Source organism: Neoarius graeffei, chromosome 25, assembly GCF_027579695.1.
Source record: "Neoarius graeffei isolate fNeoGra1 chromosome 25, fNeoGra1.pri, whole genome shotgun sequence".
NCBI classification, from domain to species: domain Eukaryota; kingdom Metazoa; phylum Chordata; class Actinopteri; order Siluriformes; family Ariidae; genus Neoarius; species Neoarius graeffei.
The window spans coordinates 40,539,791-40,553,691 of record NC_083593.1 but is presented as its reverse complement, the minus strand read 5'-3'; the positions used below and the strand labels follow the sequence as shown (position 1 = coordinate 40,553,691).

At 41.7% G+C, this 13,901-nt stretch overlaps 1 protein-coding gene across 1 annotated transcript in view; it reads left to right on the top strand.

The window, feature by feature from the left end:
* Positions 1-13,901, top strand: part of st8sia4 (ST8 alpha-N-acetyl-neuraminide alpha-2,8-sialyltransferase 4) — a 58,745-nt gene that overhangs the window by 25,798 nt on the left and 19,046 nt on the right. Inside the window, exon 3 of the mRNA XM_060908166.1 lies at positions 11,385-11,642. Coding sequence (XP_060764149.1) covers positions 11,385-11,642 — 258 coding nt within the window. The remainder of the gene's footprint in view (positions 1-11,384; positions 11,643-13,901) is intronic.

The window sequence follows — 13,901 nt, the reverse complement described above, 5'->3', positions numbered from 1 at the left end:
GGTTTGAGTTGTTGGTTTTTTTTCTTCTTTTTCTATGCTATTTCATGACCTTTATAATCAAGTACTGTACATAAAATAGTTCCTACTAGTAGGTTTAACAGACTACGTTCTTTTATTTCAGTGGTTTGTCTGCAAAACCAAAGTGTTACACTACCGTTCAAAAGTTTGGGGTCACTTTGAAATGTCCTTATTTTTGAAAGAAAAGCACTGTTCTTTTCAATGAAGATCACTTGAAACTAATCAGAAATCCACTCTATACATTGCTAATGTGCTAAATGACTATTCTAGCTGCAAATGTCTGGTTTTTGGTGCAATATCTCCATAGGTGTATAGAGGCCCATTTCCAGCAACTCTCACTCCAGTGTTCTAATGGTACAATGTGTTTGCTCATTGCCTCAGAAGGCTAATGGATGATTAGAAAACCCTTGTACAATCATGTTAGCACAGCTGAAAACAGTTGAGCTCTTTAGAGAAGCTATAAAACTGACCTTCCTTTGAGCAGATTGAGTTTCTGGAGCATCACATTTGTGGGGTCGATTAAATGCTCAAAATGGCCAGAAAAATGTCTTGACTATATTTTCTATTCATTTTACAACTTACGGTGGGAAATAAAAGTGTGACTTTTCATGGAAAACACAAAATTGTCTGGGTGACCCCAAACTTTTGAACGGTAGTGTATATGAATAAGGGCAGTTCTTCAGTAACGGAATGACATTCACAGCAAAATGTGGTAATTTTTTTTTTTTTTTAAAGTGGCAGTACTCAAGATAATGGTATTAAATAAAAATTTCACACTGCATGGGGTATCCTTTGGCCTTAAAAAAAAAAAGCCTAGAAAAATTGCCTATGTATAACTCCGAACGCAAAATCTTTTATGAGGAAAGAAAAGTCAGTAACGGAATTACGTCAGAAAAAAAAAAATCAACTGCACTTTCATTTCTTAAAATGAAAACCAAGAGTTTGCATTTTAATTTTAATGGGGGGTGATTTTTAAATATGGCTTTTAGTGCATTTTGCCTTAGAGTCCATACTTTAGCAATATCACCGATCTGACAAGTTACGGCAACCTTAATAATTTCATAATTTTGGCCTCTCTGCTGAAGAATTGCCCATAAATAAAGAAGAAAGAAAAAGAAAACACAACTTTATTCACACACTTAACCCATCTGAAGCAGTGAACACACACACACACACACCCAGAGCAGTGGGCAGCCATGCTAACAGCACCTGGGGAGCAGTTGGGAGTTAGGTGCCTCGCTCAAGGGCACCCCAGCCCATGGCCGTCCCATATTAACCTAACCTGCATGTCTTTGGACTGTGGGGGAAACCGGAGCACCCGGAGGAAACCCACGCAGACAACATGCAAACTCCACACAGAAAGGCCCTCGCCGGCCGCTGGGTTCGAACCCAGAACCTTCTTGCTGTACGGCGACCGTGCTAACCACTACACCACTGTGCTGGTAATCCCGGTGGATACTACCAATTTTACATTTTAGAAATTTGGGGTGTCCAGCCAGTTGGTCAAAAAATAAAGTTGTTTTATTGGATATTCTAAATTTACAGTTAATCTTTTTTTTTAAAGGGATTTTCTTCAATTTGGTGCAGCCAATCCAGAGAATTTAGTGAAAAATGTTTTAAGGCATCATCATCTCGACAGAAAATCAAGTTTGGGGAAAATCAGCTGTAAACTTTAATGTGTAAATTGAAATTGATGCATAACAACCAGATACTTGCCACCTTTAGTCCTATTTATAGGTTGTTTTGCAGTATAATATTTTGGTGACGGATTATATTAGAGACGCAGGAAAGCTACGTCTCATAATGAACTTTCACTACACTGAACTTATTTTCTGGTGATGCCCTATTTGTGTAATTTTTTTCCCCTTTATTTATTACATTAGAGCACAGTGAAATTCATCCTCTGCATTGAACCCATCTGAAGCACTGAACACACACATACCCAGAGCAGTGGACAGCTGTGTTGCAGCACCCAGGGAGCACTTTATGATTAGGTGCCTTGCTCAAGGGCACTTCAGCTATGGATGTGGAGGGAGGGGACGTGCTCGTTATTCACTCCCCCCACCCGCACAATTTCCTGCGGATCCAGGGAATCAAAACGGCGACTTTTTGGTCCCAAAGCTGCTTCTCTAACCTTTAGTCCATGGCTTCCTTCCATTGCCATTGGCACTGAAAGATGTGTAAATGTGTGAAAAACAAACATCCAGGGCGTGTCAGTTTTGCAGGCAGAAATGCCTTGTTGATGAGAGAGCCCAGAGGAAAATGGGGAAATTTTGAGCTGACAGGAAAGCTACAGTAACTCACTGTAGAAATAGTTAAGGTGGGTGGAGCACAGAAGCACGGCAGGCCAGAACTGAGTTCGCCAATACCCTTTTATTTTAGCTTTTCAGCTTTAAAGGAACAGTCCACCGTACTTCCATAATGAAATATGCTCTTATCTGAATTGAGGCGAGCTGCTCCGTACCTCTCCGAGCTTTGCGCGACCTCCCAGTCAGTCAGACGCAGTCAGACGCGCTGTCACTCCTGTTAGCAATGTAGCTAGGCTCAGCATGGTCAATGGTATTTTTTGGGGCTGTAGTTAGATGCGACCAAACTCTTCCGCGTTTTTCCTGTTTACATAGGTTTATGTGACCAGTGATATGAAACAAGTTCAGTTACACAAATTGAAACGTAGCGATTTTCTATGCTATGGAAAGTCCGCACTATAATGACAGGCGTACTAACACCTTCTGTGCGCTTCGGCAGCGCATTGATATCTGAGCTCCGTATCAATGCGCTGCCGAAGCGCGCAGAAGGTGTTAGTACGCCTGTCATTATAGTGCGGACTTTCCATAGCATAGAAAATCGCTACGTTTCAATTTGTGTAACTGAACTTGTTTCATATCACTGGTCACATAAACCTATGTAAACAGGAAAAACGCGGAAGAGTTTGGTCGCATCTAACTACAGCCCCAAAAAATACCATTGACCATGCTGAGCCTAGCTACATTGCTAACAGGAGTGACAGCGCGTCTGACTGCGTCTGACTGACTGGGAGGTCGCGCAAAGCTCGGAGAGGTACGGAGCAGCTCGTCTCAATTCAGATAAGAGCATATTTCATTATGGAAGTATGGTGGACTGTTCCTTTAACCTCACACAGTCACACACAACACACACGTGTTCTGGTCGAGAGAGCTCCCTTCCTCTGCTCTCCCTCTCCTCTTATAGGGCGCGGTCACTGGGGAAGACACACAAACACAGGTTAATTCCCGTCAGGTGCAGTGATTCTGCCACTTACCGTCCCTGACTCCGCCCTCCATTCACAGACCGACGCTTGACCACGCCCCCGCTGCCGCACTCACCTAGCCACACTTTACAACCATGGTGATCAGAAAAGCATCTCTAAATGCACAACAGCAGAACCCAGATTAGAGTCTGTTCCTGTAAGCCAAGAATAGGAATATGCAGCTACAGTGCGTACAAGCTGCTTAGGGATATTCCTTCAACTGTCCAGTTTTGGTGCTCACTTCTTTTTCCTGTGTAAACTGTACAGACTGTTCTGCATAAAATGTGAGGACATCAGCAAATTCTGAAACTCTCAAACTAGACTGTCTGACACCAAGAGCCATGCCACGGCCAGAGACACTGAGCTCACTTTTCCCCCTATTCTGATATTTGATGTGATCATTAACAGAAGTTTTCTACATGTATCTGCATGAACCTTTTTTTTTGCTCTGCTGCCACATGATTGACCAATAGGATAATTGCATGAATGTTCAGGGGTACAGGTGTTCCTATTAAAGTGGCCTGCGAATGTAACCTACACACATGTGATTAGTGCTGTGCATCAAGTAATGAATGTTAGTTCACCTACAGTACATTTAGTTTAGATTAGATTCAACTTTATTGTCATTGCACATGTCACAAGTGCAAGGCAACTAAATGCAGATTGCATCGAACCAGAAGTGCATAGCAGTAAATGTACAGAAATTACAGGGTATGGAATGGTATAATGATAGAGATATTTAAGTTATGCTACGAAATTGAGTCGTACATGAGCTGATACGCACCTCGTCGGCTATAAGCCGTGTACGACGAGATTGAGTAGAATAACTGTTTTATTTCTCCACCTTCACTGGATTTTGAGAAACGGAGCATTTTTATTTTTTGCAAATTCGATAAATAAAAGCTTTATACAAACGAATTAACTTTAGTGTTGTTGTTGTGTGTGTGTGTTTTTTTTTTTTTTTTTTTTGTATAAAGTGCTGTCGTGCCGAGGTATAGCATAGCTCATCTCATCTCATTATCTGTAGCCGCTTTATCCTGTTCTACAGGGTCGCAGGCAAGCTGGAGCCTATCCCAGCTGACTACGGGCGAAAGGCGGGGTACACCCTGGACAAGTCGCCAGGTCATCACAGGGCTGACACATAGACACAGACAACCATTCACACTCACATTCACACCTACGGTCAATTTAGAGTCACCAGTTAACCTAACCTGCATGTCTTTGGACTGTGGGGGAAACCGGAGCACCCGGAGGAAACCCATGCGGACAACATGCAAATTCCGCACAGAAAGGACCTCGCCGGCCACGGGGCTCGAACCCGGACCTTCTTGCTGTGAGGCGACAGCGCTAACCACTACACCACCGTGCCGCCCGTATAGCATAGCTTTAGACATTTATTTAATTCTTCCTTGTACGTTTTAGTTCTGTAATTTTCAAACAACTTTGAGCTTTTGAACCAGTCCTAAAAAAAAAATTCAACAAATTAAGGCTTAAAGATGAAGAATGTAAACAAACTGGCGAAAAGACGGTAGCAATTTGTGAAAAATGCTATAATAATAATAATAATTCTTGAAAAAGGAAAAAAAGACATTCATTCCGTATTTTTTGGGGTTTTGTTTTCGAGTATAGTTTTTATTTCGTCCTTGGTTGGTTCAGCAACGCATTCCGCCATTTTTGTTTTTCTCTACTCATGGTGTATGAGCCGATATCCTAGTAGTAGAGTAGCCAATCAGAGTGCACGATTGCTCATATCCAGTGAACGTGGATGGAATACTTTGGATTAGTGATATGGTACTGTTGCTACATTTCAAATCAAGCAGCGTGTAAGGAGTTTAAAAATTATAAATATTTTATTGGCCAAAGAAGTGAAAAGTCTGATAAATGCTGCATCTTTTCATTTTCTTAGCACATATATTTTTGCAGAGCTCATACAGAGATGTGTTTCATGTTGCTTGGATTTGAGCATTCTTGGCATGGGTGTACTGGTTGCTAATGATTCAGTTTTGTGTAACACTGACCTGTGAATGACAAAAAAAAGGCCGGTAATTAGCATTTTCTGGAGCATGTGAGCTGAATATAAATTAATGACAGATCTGTCTTTTAATTGCATGCAGTGCTTTTAGGTGGGTGTGAAAGAAGAGGGCATTATCGGTTTGGTGCGAACCCCTCACTTTATCACATCAAAAGACACACACTCACGCATGCGCGCGCACACAAAAGTACGTTTTGTCTTGTGATCCTTGTTAGTACCTTCCATTTGATGCAATGCCTACACCCAGATCTACCCTAATCTTAATCTCAGTAGCTAATGAACAGTTATTCCACGAAATCAAGTCGTACATGAGCTGATAGGCAACGAGACGCGTAGCGCAGAGTCGACTGTAAGCCATGTCCGACGAGATTGAGTGGAATAATTATTTTATTCTATCCACGTTCACTGGATTTTGAAAAGCAGAGCATTTTTATTTTTAATTTTTGCAAATTCGATAAATTAAAAACTCCTATACAAAACGTTTGACAAAATCATTTCCGCTTAGAATGTAAACAAACTGGTGAAATGACAGGAGCAAGTTGTGAAAAATGCTATAATAATAATAATTATTGAAAAATAAAGATATGTTCTTAGCATCAAATACTTTCATTCCATAGTTTGCTTTTTTTTTGGGGGGGGGGTGTTTTCATGTAGAGTTTTTATTTCATCCCAGTTAGTTCAGCAACACGCACCGCCATTTTGTTTTTCTCTACTCACATTATATCAGCTGATATCCTCGTAGTAGAGTAGCCAATCAGAGCGCACGACTGCTCATATCCAGTGAATGTGGATAGAATAAAAGCAGATAGCTCTTAGTTTTGTTGTTTTTTTAATACTGTAAAAGCTACAGTTTTTGCTCATGGTCAAAACATGTCAGATATTTCTGTCCTTGTTGGGACAGTTGGTCTTCGCCAAGAGTGCTAACCGACCCTGCTTTGTAATATATATACGGCATGTTGTTTACCAGCTGGGAGGTCCGTATGGTGAAATACCGTGACCAAGGTCTTGAAAGTACTGAGCGAGGCCCTCTGGGCCGAGGTCAGTATTCAAGGCCGAGGTCACGGTATTTCACCATACGGACCAACCTTAAGCTGGTAAATAATATTTTTTTCTTTACCAAATTCTAACAGAAAACGAGAGCGCCCGAAAGGGAAAACCGAACCGAGCCGCCATTTTGAACCCTCATTCACGGCTGTAATGCAAATTGCTTCCTCCTCGGTATACAAGTGCACTTCCATGGCAGGGAAAAAACTACATTTTGCCGCCTATGTAGTCCCCTATTTATACAAAATTGAGTCATTCAGGGTTCAGCCATGTTTTTGCTCGGCGTTAGCAACAGTTACAGGTTTTTAATCTTTCTCCTGAAATGTTTTCTTTTATTTCTTCTTCCTCAGGGTAGTAAAACTCGCTTTCGCTGTGAACACTGTCGTTATCACTATCCATGATGTAAAATTAATGCTATTCTCCTGAGAAATGCTGGCAAAAATGTATAAGATTTTTGATAATCTTATAAATAAATCTTATAAAAAAATAAGAGAAATGTTAACAAAAATTTCTACTAAGTTTGTTGTTGTGAATGAGCAAGTCGCCAGAGGTCCGTAACTGGGGTCCGTATCATAGGATACGGACCTGCTCGCCAGCCAATCAGAGTGCAGGATTTGATGGAAACCGCACCGCGAAAAAAATAATTTGCAATAAGTTCCTTTCACATTGCAGCTGGTGCAATAAAACATCTGCTCAGAGGGGCATATCTGGCCTCTGTGGCACACCAGGTTTGTAAACAGGAGGGAAAAAAATGTTGTTCTGGACCTCCAACATCCAACCAATCAGCAGAAGGAGGCGTCTGTGTTTAACACTCTGGCATTCTAGCCCTAAAGGCATGTGCATTTTTTTTACTGTGGCTTTCGAGAGATTACAAAAGGATTGAGACAGACTTGGTGTCAGAGCAAATCTAATCGGGAAGCATTAGGATAACCGTGGGGGGGATACAAATTGCAGCTTGAGAACTCGATCTATGACGAAAATGCTTGATAATATGAGTTTGCCATCAACACCCAACACACCAAGCCAGTTCCAATTTCAGAACATGCTGCAAAGTCTCTCACTTTCTCTCTCTCTCTCACACACACACACACACACACACACACACACTGCACTGTGCATGTCATTAAAACATCATTTGAAATAGACTACTCTTACTGAATAATGCAGACAGACCCCAAAAAAATCCTTCAACAATTTGTGTAATAATCATGAAAGCCAAGGCTGCCATCATAAAGAGAATTAAACGAATGGCTTACCTAGAAGAATTTCAGATGGCGATTGAAACATATTAGTGCCAAGAGCTGTCTGACCTTGCTAATGCTAACTATGCTTTGCATGCACTTATCTTGACTTAATGACAAGTCAAGCATAGGACTCCTTAAATATTATTTAATATTATACTCCTATAATATTATTGCGATATTATTTATTACCATTTAACCTGTATGTCTAAAGGTTTATGGACTCCTGGCCATCACACCCATATGTGGTTCTTCCCCAAACTGTTGGCACAAAGTTAGAAGCACATAATTGTATAGAATCTCTTTGCATGTTGTAACATTACACTTTCCCTTCACTGGAACTAAGGGACACAAACTTGTTCCAGCATGACGACAATGCCCCTGTGCACAAAGCGAGCTCCATGAAGACATAGTTTGCCAAGTTGGGATTAGAAGACCTTGAATCGCCTGCACAGAGCCCCGACCTCATTCCCACTGGTTACTTTTAAGGATGAACTGGAATGCTGACTGTGCACCAGGCTTCCTCGAACCAACATCAGTGCCCGACCTCAATAATGCTCATCGCTAATTAATGAATCCCCACAGCCACACTCCAAATTCTTATGAAAAGCCTTGCCAGAAGACTCAAGGCTGTCATAGCAGCAAAGGGGGAACAAATCTACAAATCCCATTTCTAGAAAAGTTGGGATATTTTCCAAAATGCAATAAAACCAAAAAAATTTGATTTGTTAATTTACGTGAACCTTTATTTAACTGACAAAAGTACAGAGAAAAGATTTTCGATAGTTTTACTGACCAACTTTTATTTTTTTTTTACAAAATGCAATTAAGTTAGAATTTAATGCCTGCAACTCACTCAAAGTTGGGACAGAGGCAAAATAAGACTAAAAAGTTTATAGGATATTCAAGTAACACCATTTTGGACAATTCCGCAATAAGCAGGTTAGTTGGTAACATGATTGGGTAGAAAAGGAGCATGCACCAAAGGCTCAGGCTTTGCAAGCAAGGATGGGTCGTGGTTCACTCCTTTGTGCCAAAATTTGTGAGAAAATTGTTGGTCAGTTCAAAAAGAACATTTCTCAATGCAAGATTGCAGAGAATCTATGTCTTTCAAAGTCTTTAGTGCATAATATTGTGAAGATTCAGGGAATTCAAAGATATCTCGGCGCGTAAAGAGCAAGGTCGGAAACCACTGTTGAATGTGCGCGACCTTCGAGCCCTCAGGCATCACTGCCTGAGAAACCATCATGCTAATGTGACAAATATAGCGACATGGGCTCAGGAGTACTTCAGAAAACTGTTGTCACTTAACATAGTCCGCTCCTGCATCCAGAAATGCACCCTGAAACTGTATTACACAAGGAGGAAGCCATTTATCAATTCTGTGCAGAAACGCCGCCATTTTCTCTGGGTCCGAACTCTTCTTGGATGGACCAAAAGACAGTGGAAATGTGTGCTGTGGTCAGTGGAGTCCACATTTCAGCATGTTTTCAGGAAAACCAGACGTCAAGTTCTCAGTGGTAAAGGTGAACACAACACAACACAACCATCCAGTTTGTTATCAGAGAAAGGTGCAAAAGCCAGCATCTGTGATGGTATAGGGGGCATCAGTGCCCATGGTGTGTGTGTGTGTGGGTACCACTGACACAGGTGTATATTGGGATTTTAGAGAGAGCAGGACAATGCCAGGCCTCATTCTGCACGGGCTACAACAGCATAGCTTCATAGACAGAGTGCATGTGCTTGACTGGCCTGCTGCCAGTTCACATCTGCATCCTGTTGAGAATGTATGGCACGTCATGAAGAGGAGAATCAGACAACAGCGACCACGGACTGACTGTTGAGCAGCTGAAGTCTTATCAAGCAAGAATGGACACAAAAAAAAACGGTCATAATGCTTCTGTACCAACTTTTTTCTGAGTGTTGCAGGCATTAAATTCTAACTTTTTTGTTTCTAATAAACTACAATTAAGTTGCTCAGTAAAACTATTGAAAATCTTTTGTCAGTTAAGTAAAGGTTCGTGTGAATTAACAAATGACAGATTTTTTTTTTTTAGATTTATTTTTTTTGGGGCCCCTTTCACCCCCATTGGACAGGACCGTGCAGAGACAGGAAACGAGCCGGAGAGGGAGACAGGGAGGGACCGGGAAACGACCCCGGGCCGGAACCGAACCCAGGTCCCCGGACCCACGGCACGGCGCCCTAGTCGACTGAGCCACGGCGCCCCCGGATTTTTTTTTTAATTGAATTTTGGAAAATATCCCAACTTTTCTGGAAATGGGGTTTATATATTAATGCCCATGGTTTACTTGGAGTTGGAAGTTCACTGGTCAGGTGTCCACATTCACTTTTTAACCAGTAATGAAGACGTGCACTCGTGTGACAGCAGGTCTGTAATTAGTAGGAAGTTGCAGCAAGATACTGACCTTTTGTCCACAAGAAAAGGTTACATCTATAAACTGTAGAATCTCATTATCAGTTCCTACATGTGGTGGCAGAAACAAGCATACTGTAATTGCTAAGCACTGTTATCTACAGTGTGTTATTTGGAAAATGTCAAGTCTTGTTGACACTCACAGGCAGGTGTCACACACACTTCCTAATTAGTTGCCTTGTACCATCTCCTACAGATCGTTCCTGAGATCTGTATCACATCAGTGGAAAGCTTATAGTTGTTCTGACGAGGACTCATGCTTGGGTTTTACATTTAAAATGTACATTGAAAATGTCCTGGAGCATTCAGTATGTTTTATTAGATAAGCACAGCATTCTAATGTTTGTTATTTAGAGCTGAGCAATACAGTGACATGGATAAATTTGCACCCCGTGGGGGTTTCCTGTATTTCGTAGTGTTACATACTGGAAGCTAAATGGATTTAGTTGGGATTATATTTCATGAATCTACACAAAGTAGCCCATAATACTGCAAGGTTGGGGGGGGTCAATACAGTTGGCAAAATTATTTACAAATAAAAAACTTAAGTTGTGATTGCACAAGTATTCACCTCCATTGCTGTGAAACCCATAAATTAGTTCTAATGTAATCAAACGTTACATACTTAGATGACTTAAGTTCAGCTACATGCAGTTAAAGTGTCCCATGATCGTAAATATAAATAGCGATGTTCCTGGAAGCCCCTGGTTTTAGAGTTTTTGTTAGAGAACATAACTAATTGTTTGAAATGGTCGATGCACTATTCTCTGTTCGTTCAACCTTGGGCGGCACGGTGGTGTAGTGGTTAGCACAGTCACCTCATAGCAAGAAGGTTCTGGGTTTGAACCCAGCGGTCGGCGAGGGCCTTTCTGTGTGGAGTTTGCATGTTCTCCCCGTGTCTGCATGGGTTTCCTCCGGGTGCTCCGGTTTCCCCCACAGTCTAAAGACATGCGGTTAGGTTAATATGGGACGGCCTTGAGCGAGGCACCTAACTCCCAACTGCTCCCTGGGTGCTGTTAGCATGGCTGCCCACTGCTCTGGGTATGTGTGTGTGCTCATTGTTCACGTGTGTGTGTGTGTTCACTGCTTCAGATGGGTTAAATGCAGAGAGGAAATTTCACAAGTGTGTGATAAATAAAGTTGTGCTTTCTTTCTTTTTAAATAAACAGCATCATGAAGACCAAGCAGCTATCAAAACAAGTCGAGGACAAAGTTCTGGAAAATACTTATGCAAGGAAGTCTATTCCATGTAACCAAGAATGAACTTGTCGTCTGGTTTTTTTTTGTTTGTTTTCTCTCTTAATCTTGGAACTCATTCAATCCTGATATGCTTTTTGTTTATTTCAAAGGAAGGACATCCTCCGCTTCTTGGACGCAGAAAGGGACGTGTCCGTGATCAAGAGCAGCTTTAAACCTGGTGACACCATCCACTACGTTCTCGATCGACGCAGGACACTGAACGTCTCGCACACTCTGCACAGCCTACTTCCTGAGGTCTCACCTCTCAAGAACAAAAGGTTCAAGACCTGCGCTGTGGTGGGTAACTCGGGCGTGCTCCTCAAGAGCGGATGTGGGAAGGAGATAGACAGCCATGATTTTGTTATAAGGTAATTTCCTTTGGCTTTTATTCAGTTAGTCAGGTATTGAGCTCTGTCCCTAATGACCAAGACGTCAGACTGCGGAATGGTAAAAGCACGTTTGAAAACGTCTCTGCCAAGCTGCTCTTAGAGACCACTTAAGCATCGTTGTAACATACCTCTGCTGAGCTGTTAATTTAGTATGACTGTAGCTGGCATAATCAAATGAATCTGCTTTCATCCAGTCTTCAAGAAAAATGGCTTGAATCCAGAGAGTTGTCAGAGTACTCCAAACTCTTATATTCAATTTCCATGACACTTTTTTTTTAATTTCAACCTTGCAGTTCTTTTCCTTCTCACAGTAATAATACAAGGCTTATATAATAAAATCCCAAATTGTACTTCCTTTCTTAAAATGGCTCTTATTTGGGGTTGTTTGCTTAAATCTGGATGGAATCCATGTAGCACAATGTTTTGCTGTTCTCCCGAGTGGCTCATTAAAATCTAAGCGCAGCATCTCCGTTATGATGCTATAATATAAAGCAGTACATAAAGAGATGCTATTTTTGACTCATTTAAGATTGCCAGGAAAATATAGCTATAAAAAAAAAAAAACATTGCTGCTCTACAGCTCCATGTTCCTGGGATAGGCTCCAGATTCATTCTGACCCTAACCAGGATAGAGCGTTTACTGAAAATGAATGTATAAATATGGGATTAAATTAAAGGCTGTCCAGGGAACCCTGGAGCTGTGAAGCAGCAACACTGCTTTTTTTTTTTTAAAGATATTTTTTTGGGCTTTTTGCACCTTTATTGGATAGGACAGTGTAGAGACAGGAAATGAGCGGGAGAGAGAGAGACGGGAAGGGATCGGGAAATGACCTCGGGCCGGAATCGAACCCGGGTCGCCCGCATTCATGGTATGGCGCCTTAACCACCTGAGCCACGACGCCCCCAGCAACACTGCTTTTTAAAAGGCTATATTTTCCAGGCAGTCTTAAATTGGCCAAAAATCCAGTTTCATTGTCCCCTGCTTTGTTGTACTTGTGCAATGACCAATAAAGATGGTCTAAGGCTACATCCACACGACAACGGCAACGAGATTTTTTTTTTTTTTTAAATATCGCGTCCACATGGGCAACGGATCAGTAAAATATCAGGTCCATATGGCAACGCAACGCTTGCTGAAACCGATGCAATACACATGCCACACCACTACGTGCGCTGTAAGACGGTCCCATCGGAGACACCAGAACAATAGAAGAAGTAGACGCATGCGCATAAACCCCTTCTTCTGTAGCATCAGCCACATAAAGCTTTGATTATTAATCAGTAGCGTAAAACGAAAGACGCGGAAAGAGGAATGAATGGGGGTAGATGGAAGCCGGTACGCCAACATTCTGATATCCTCCAGAATTCTTTAATGGTCCGGAATAAATTGAATGCTACACGTTGATGGATTACTTTGTTCTTCTACGCCCTTTTTGAGGAATGTATTGTTGGACTTAAACCAACATCTGAAGAGGTGAGATCGCTCCTTTTTTTTTTTTCCTATGTTTGCTGGCGGTATTGTTTTTGTTTTTGGAAAGCACACGGGCGGTGCGCAGTTTGGTACTGCTTCCGCAGTGTTGGGACTAAAGACTCTGCCCTAAGAGCTATTCTCTCACTCTCTCTCTCTCTCTCTCTCTCTCACTTTGCACCATTACACAATAAATATTCACAGTGAAAATATTTTGTAAGCGCGTTTCATGAACCAAGTTATAGGATTTGTTGACAACTCGCATCGAGTTCGTTACACTTCTACCCGGCGTGAAGCACTCACAGTCATGTGGTTGTGACATCATCGTAAACAAATCCGTTCTACTCATCCAGACGACTTCGCAATGGCACCGTTGCCAGATTTTTTCACTCTGGAACCCGTTCTCAAAAGATTTCGTTTTGGGGCACCCAAAACGCCGGTGCCGTGTGGACGCCAGGCCGAAACGATAAACAATTTTATCAGATTCACCTGAATCCGTTGCCGTGTGGACAGGGCCTAAAAAGCTATTTCTCTCTGTCAAATCCAAGTGACACTCAAATTAAAATAGTTTCTACCATGGCGTGGTCAGAAGGTGGGGTTTAATTTTCTATAATAGCAGCTCTGACAGTTGTGTTGGCTACAGTTCAAGTCAGGTTTGAATTAATGTGCTCGCTCTAATCCAATATTGTTTCTATGGTAACTTGTGCAGACTTGTAGAGCAGACGCTCGATATAATCTAATTCTCAAAATGAACATTTTTTTTTTAATGC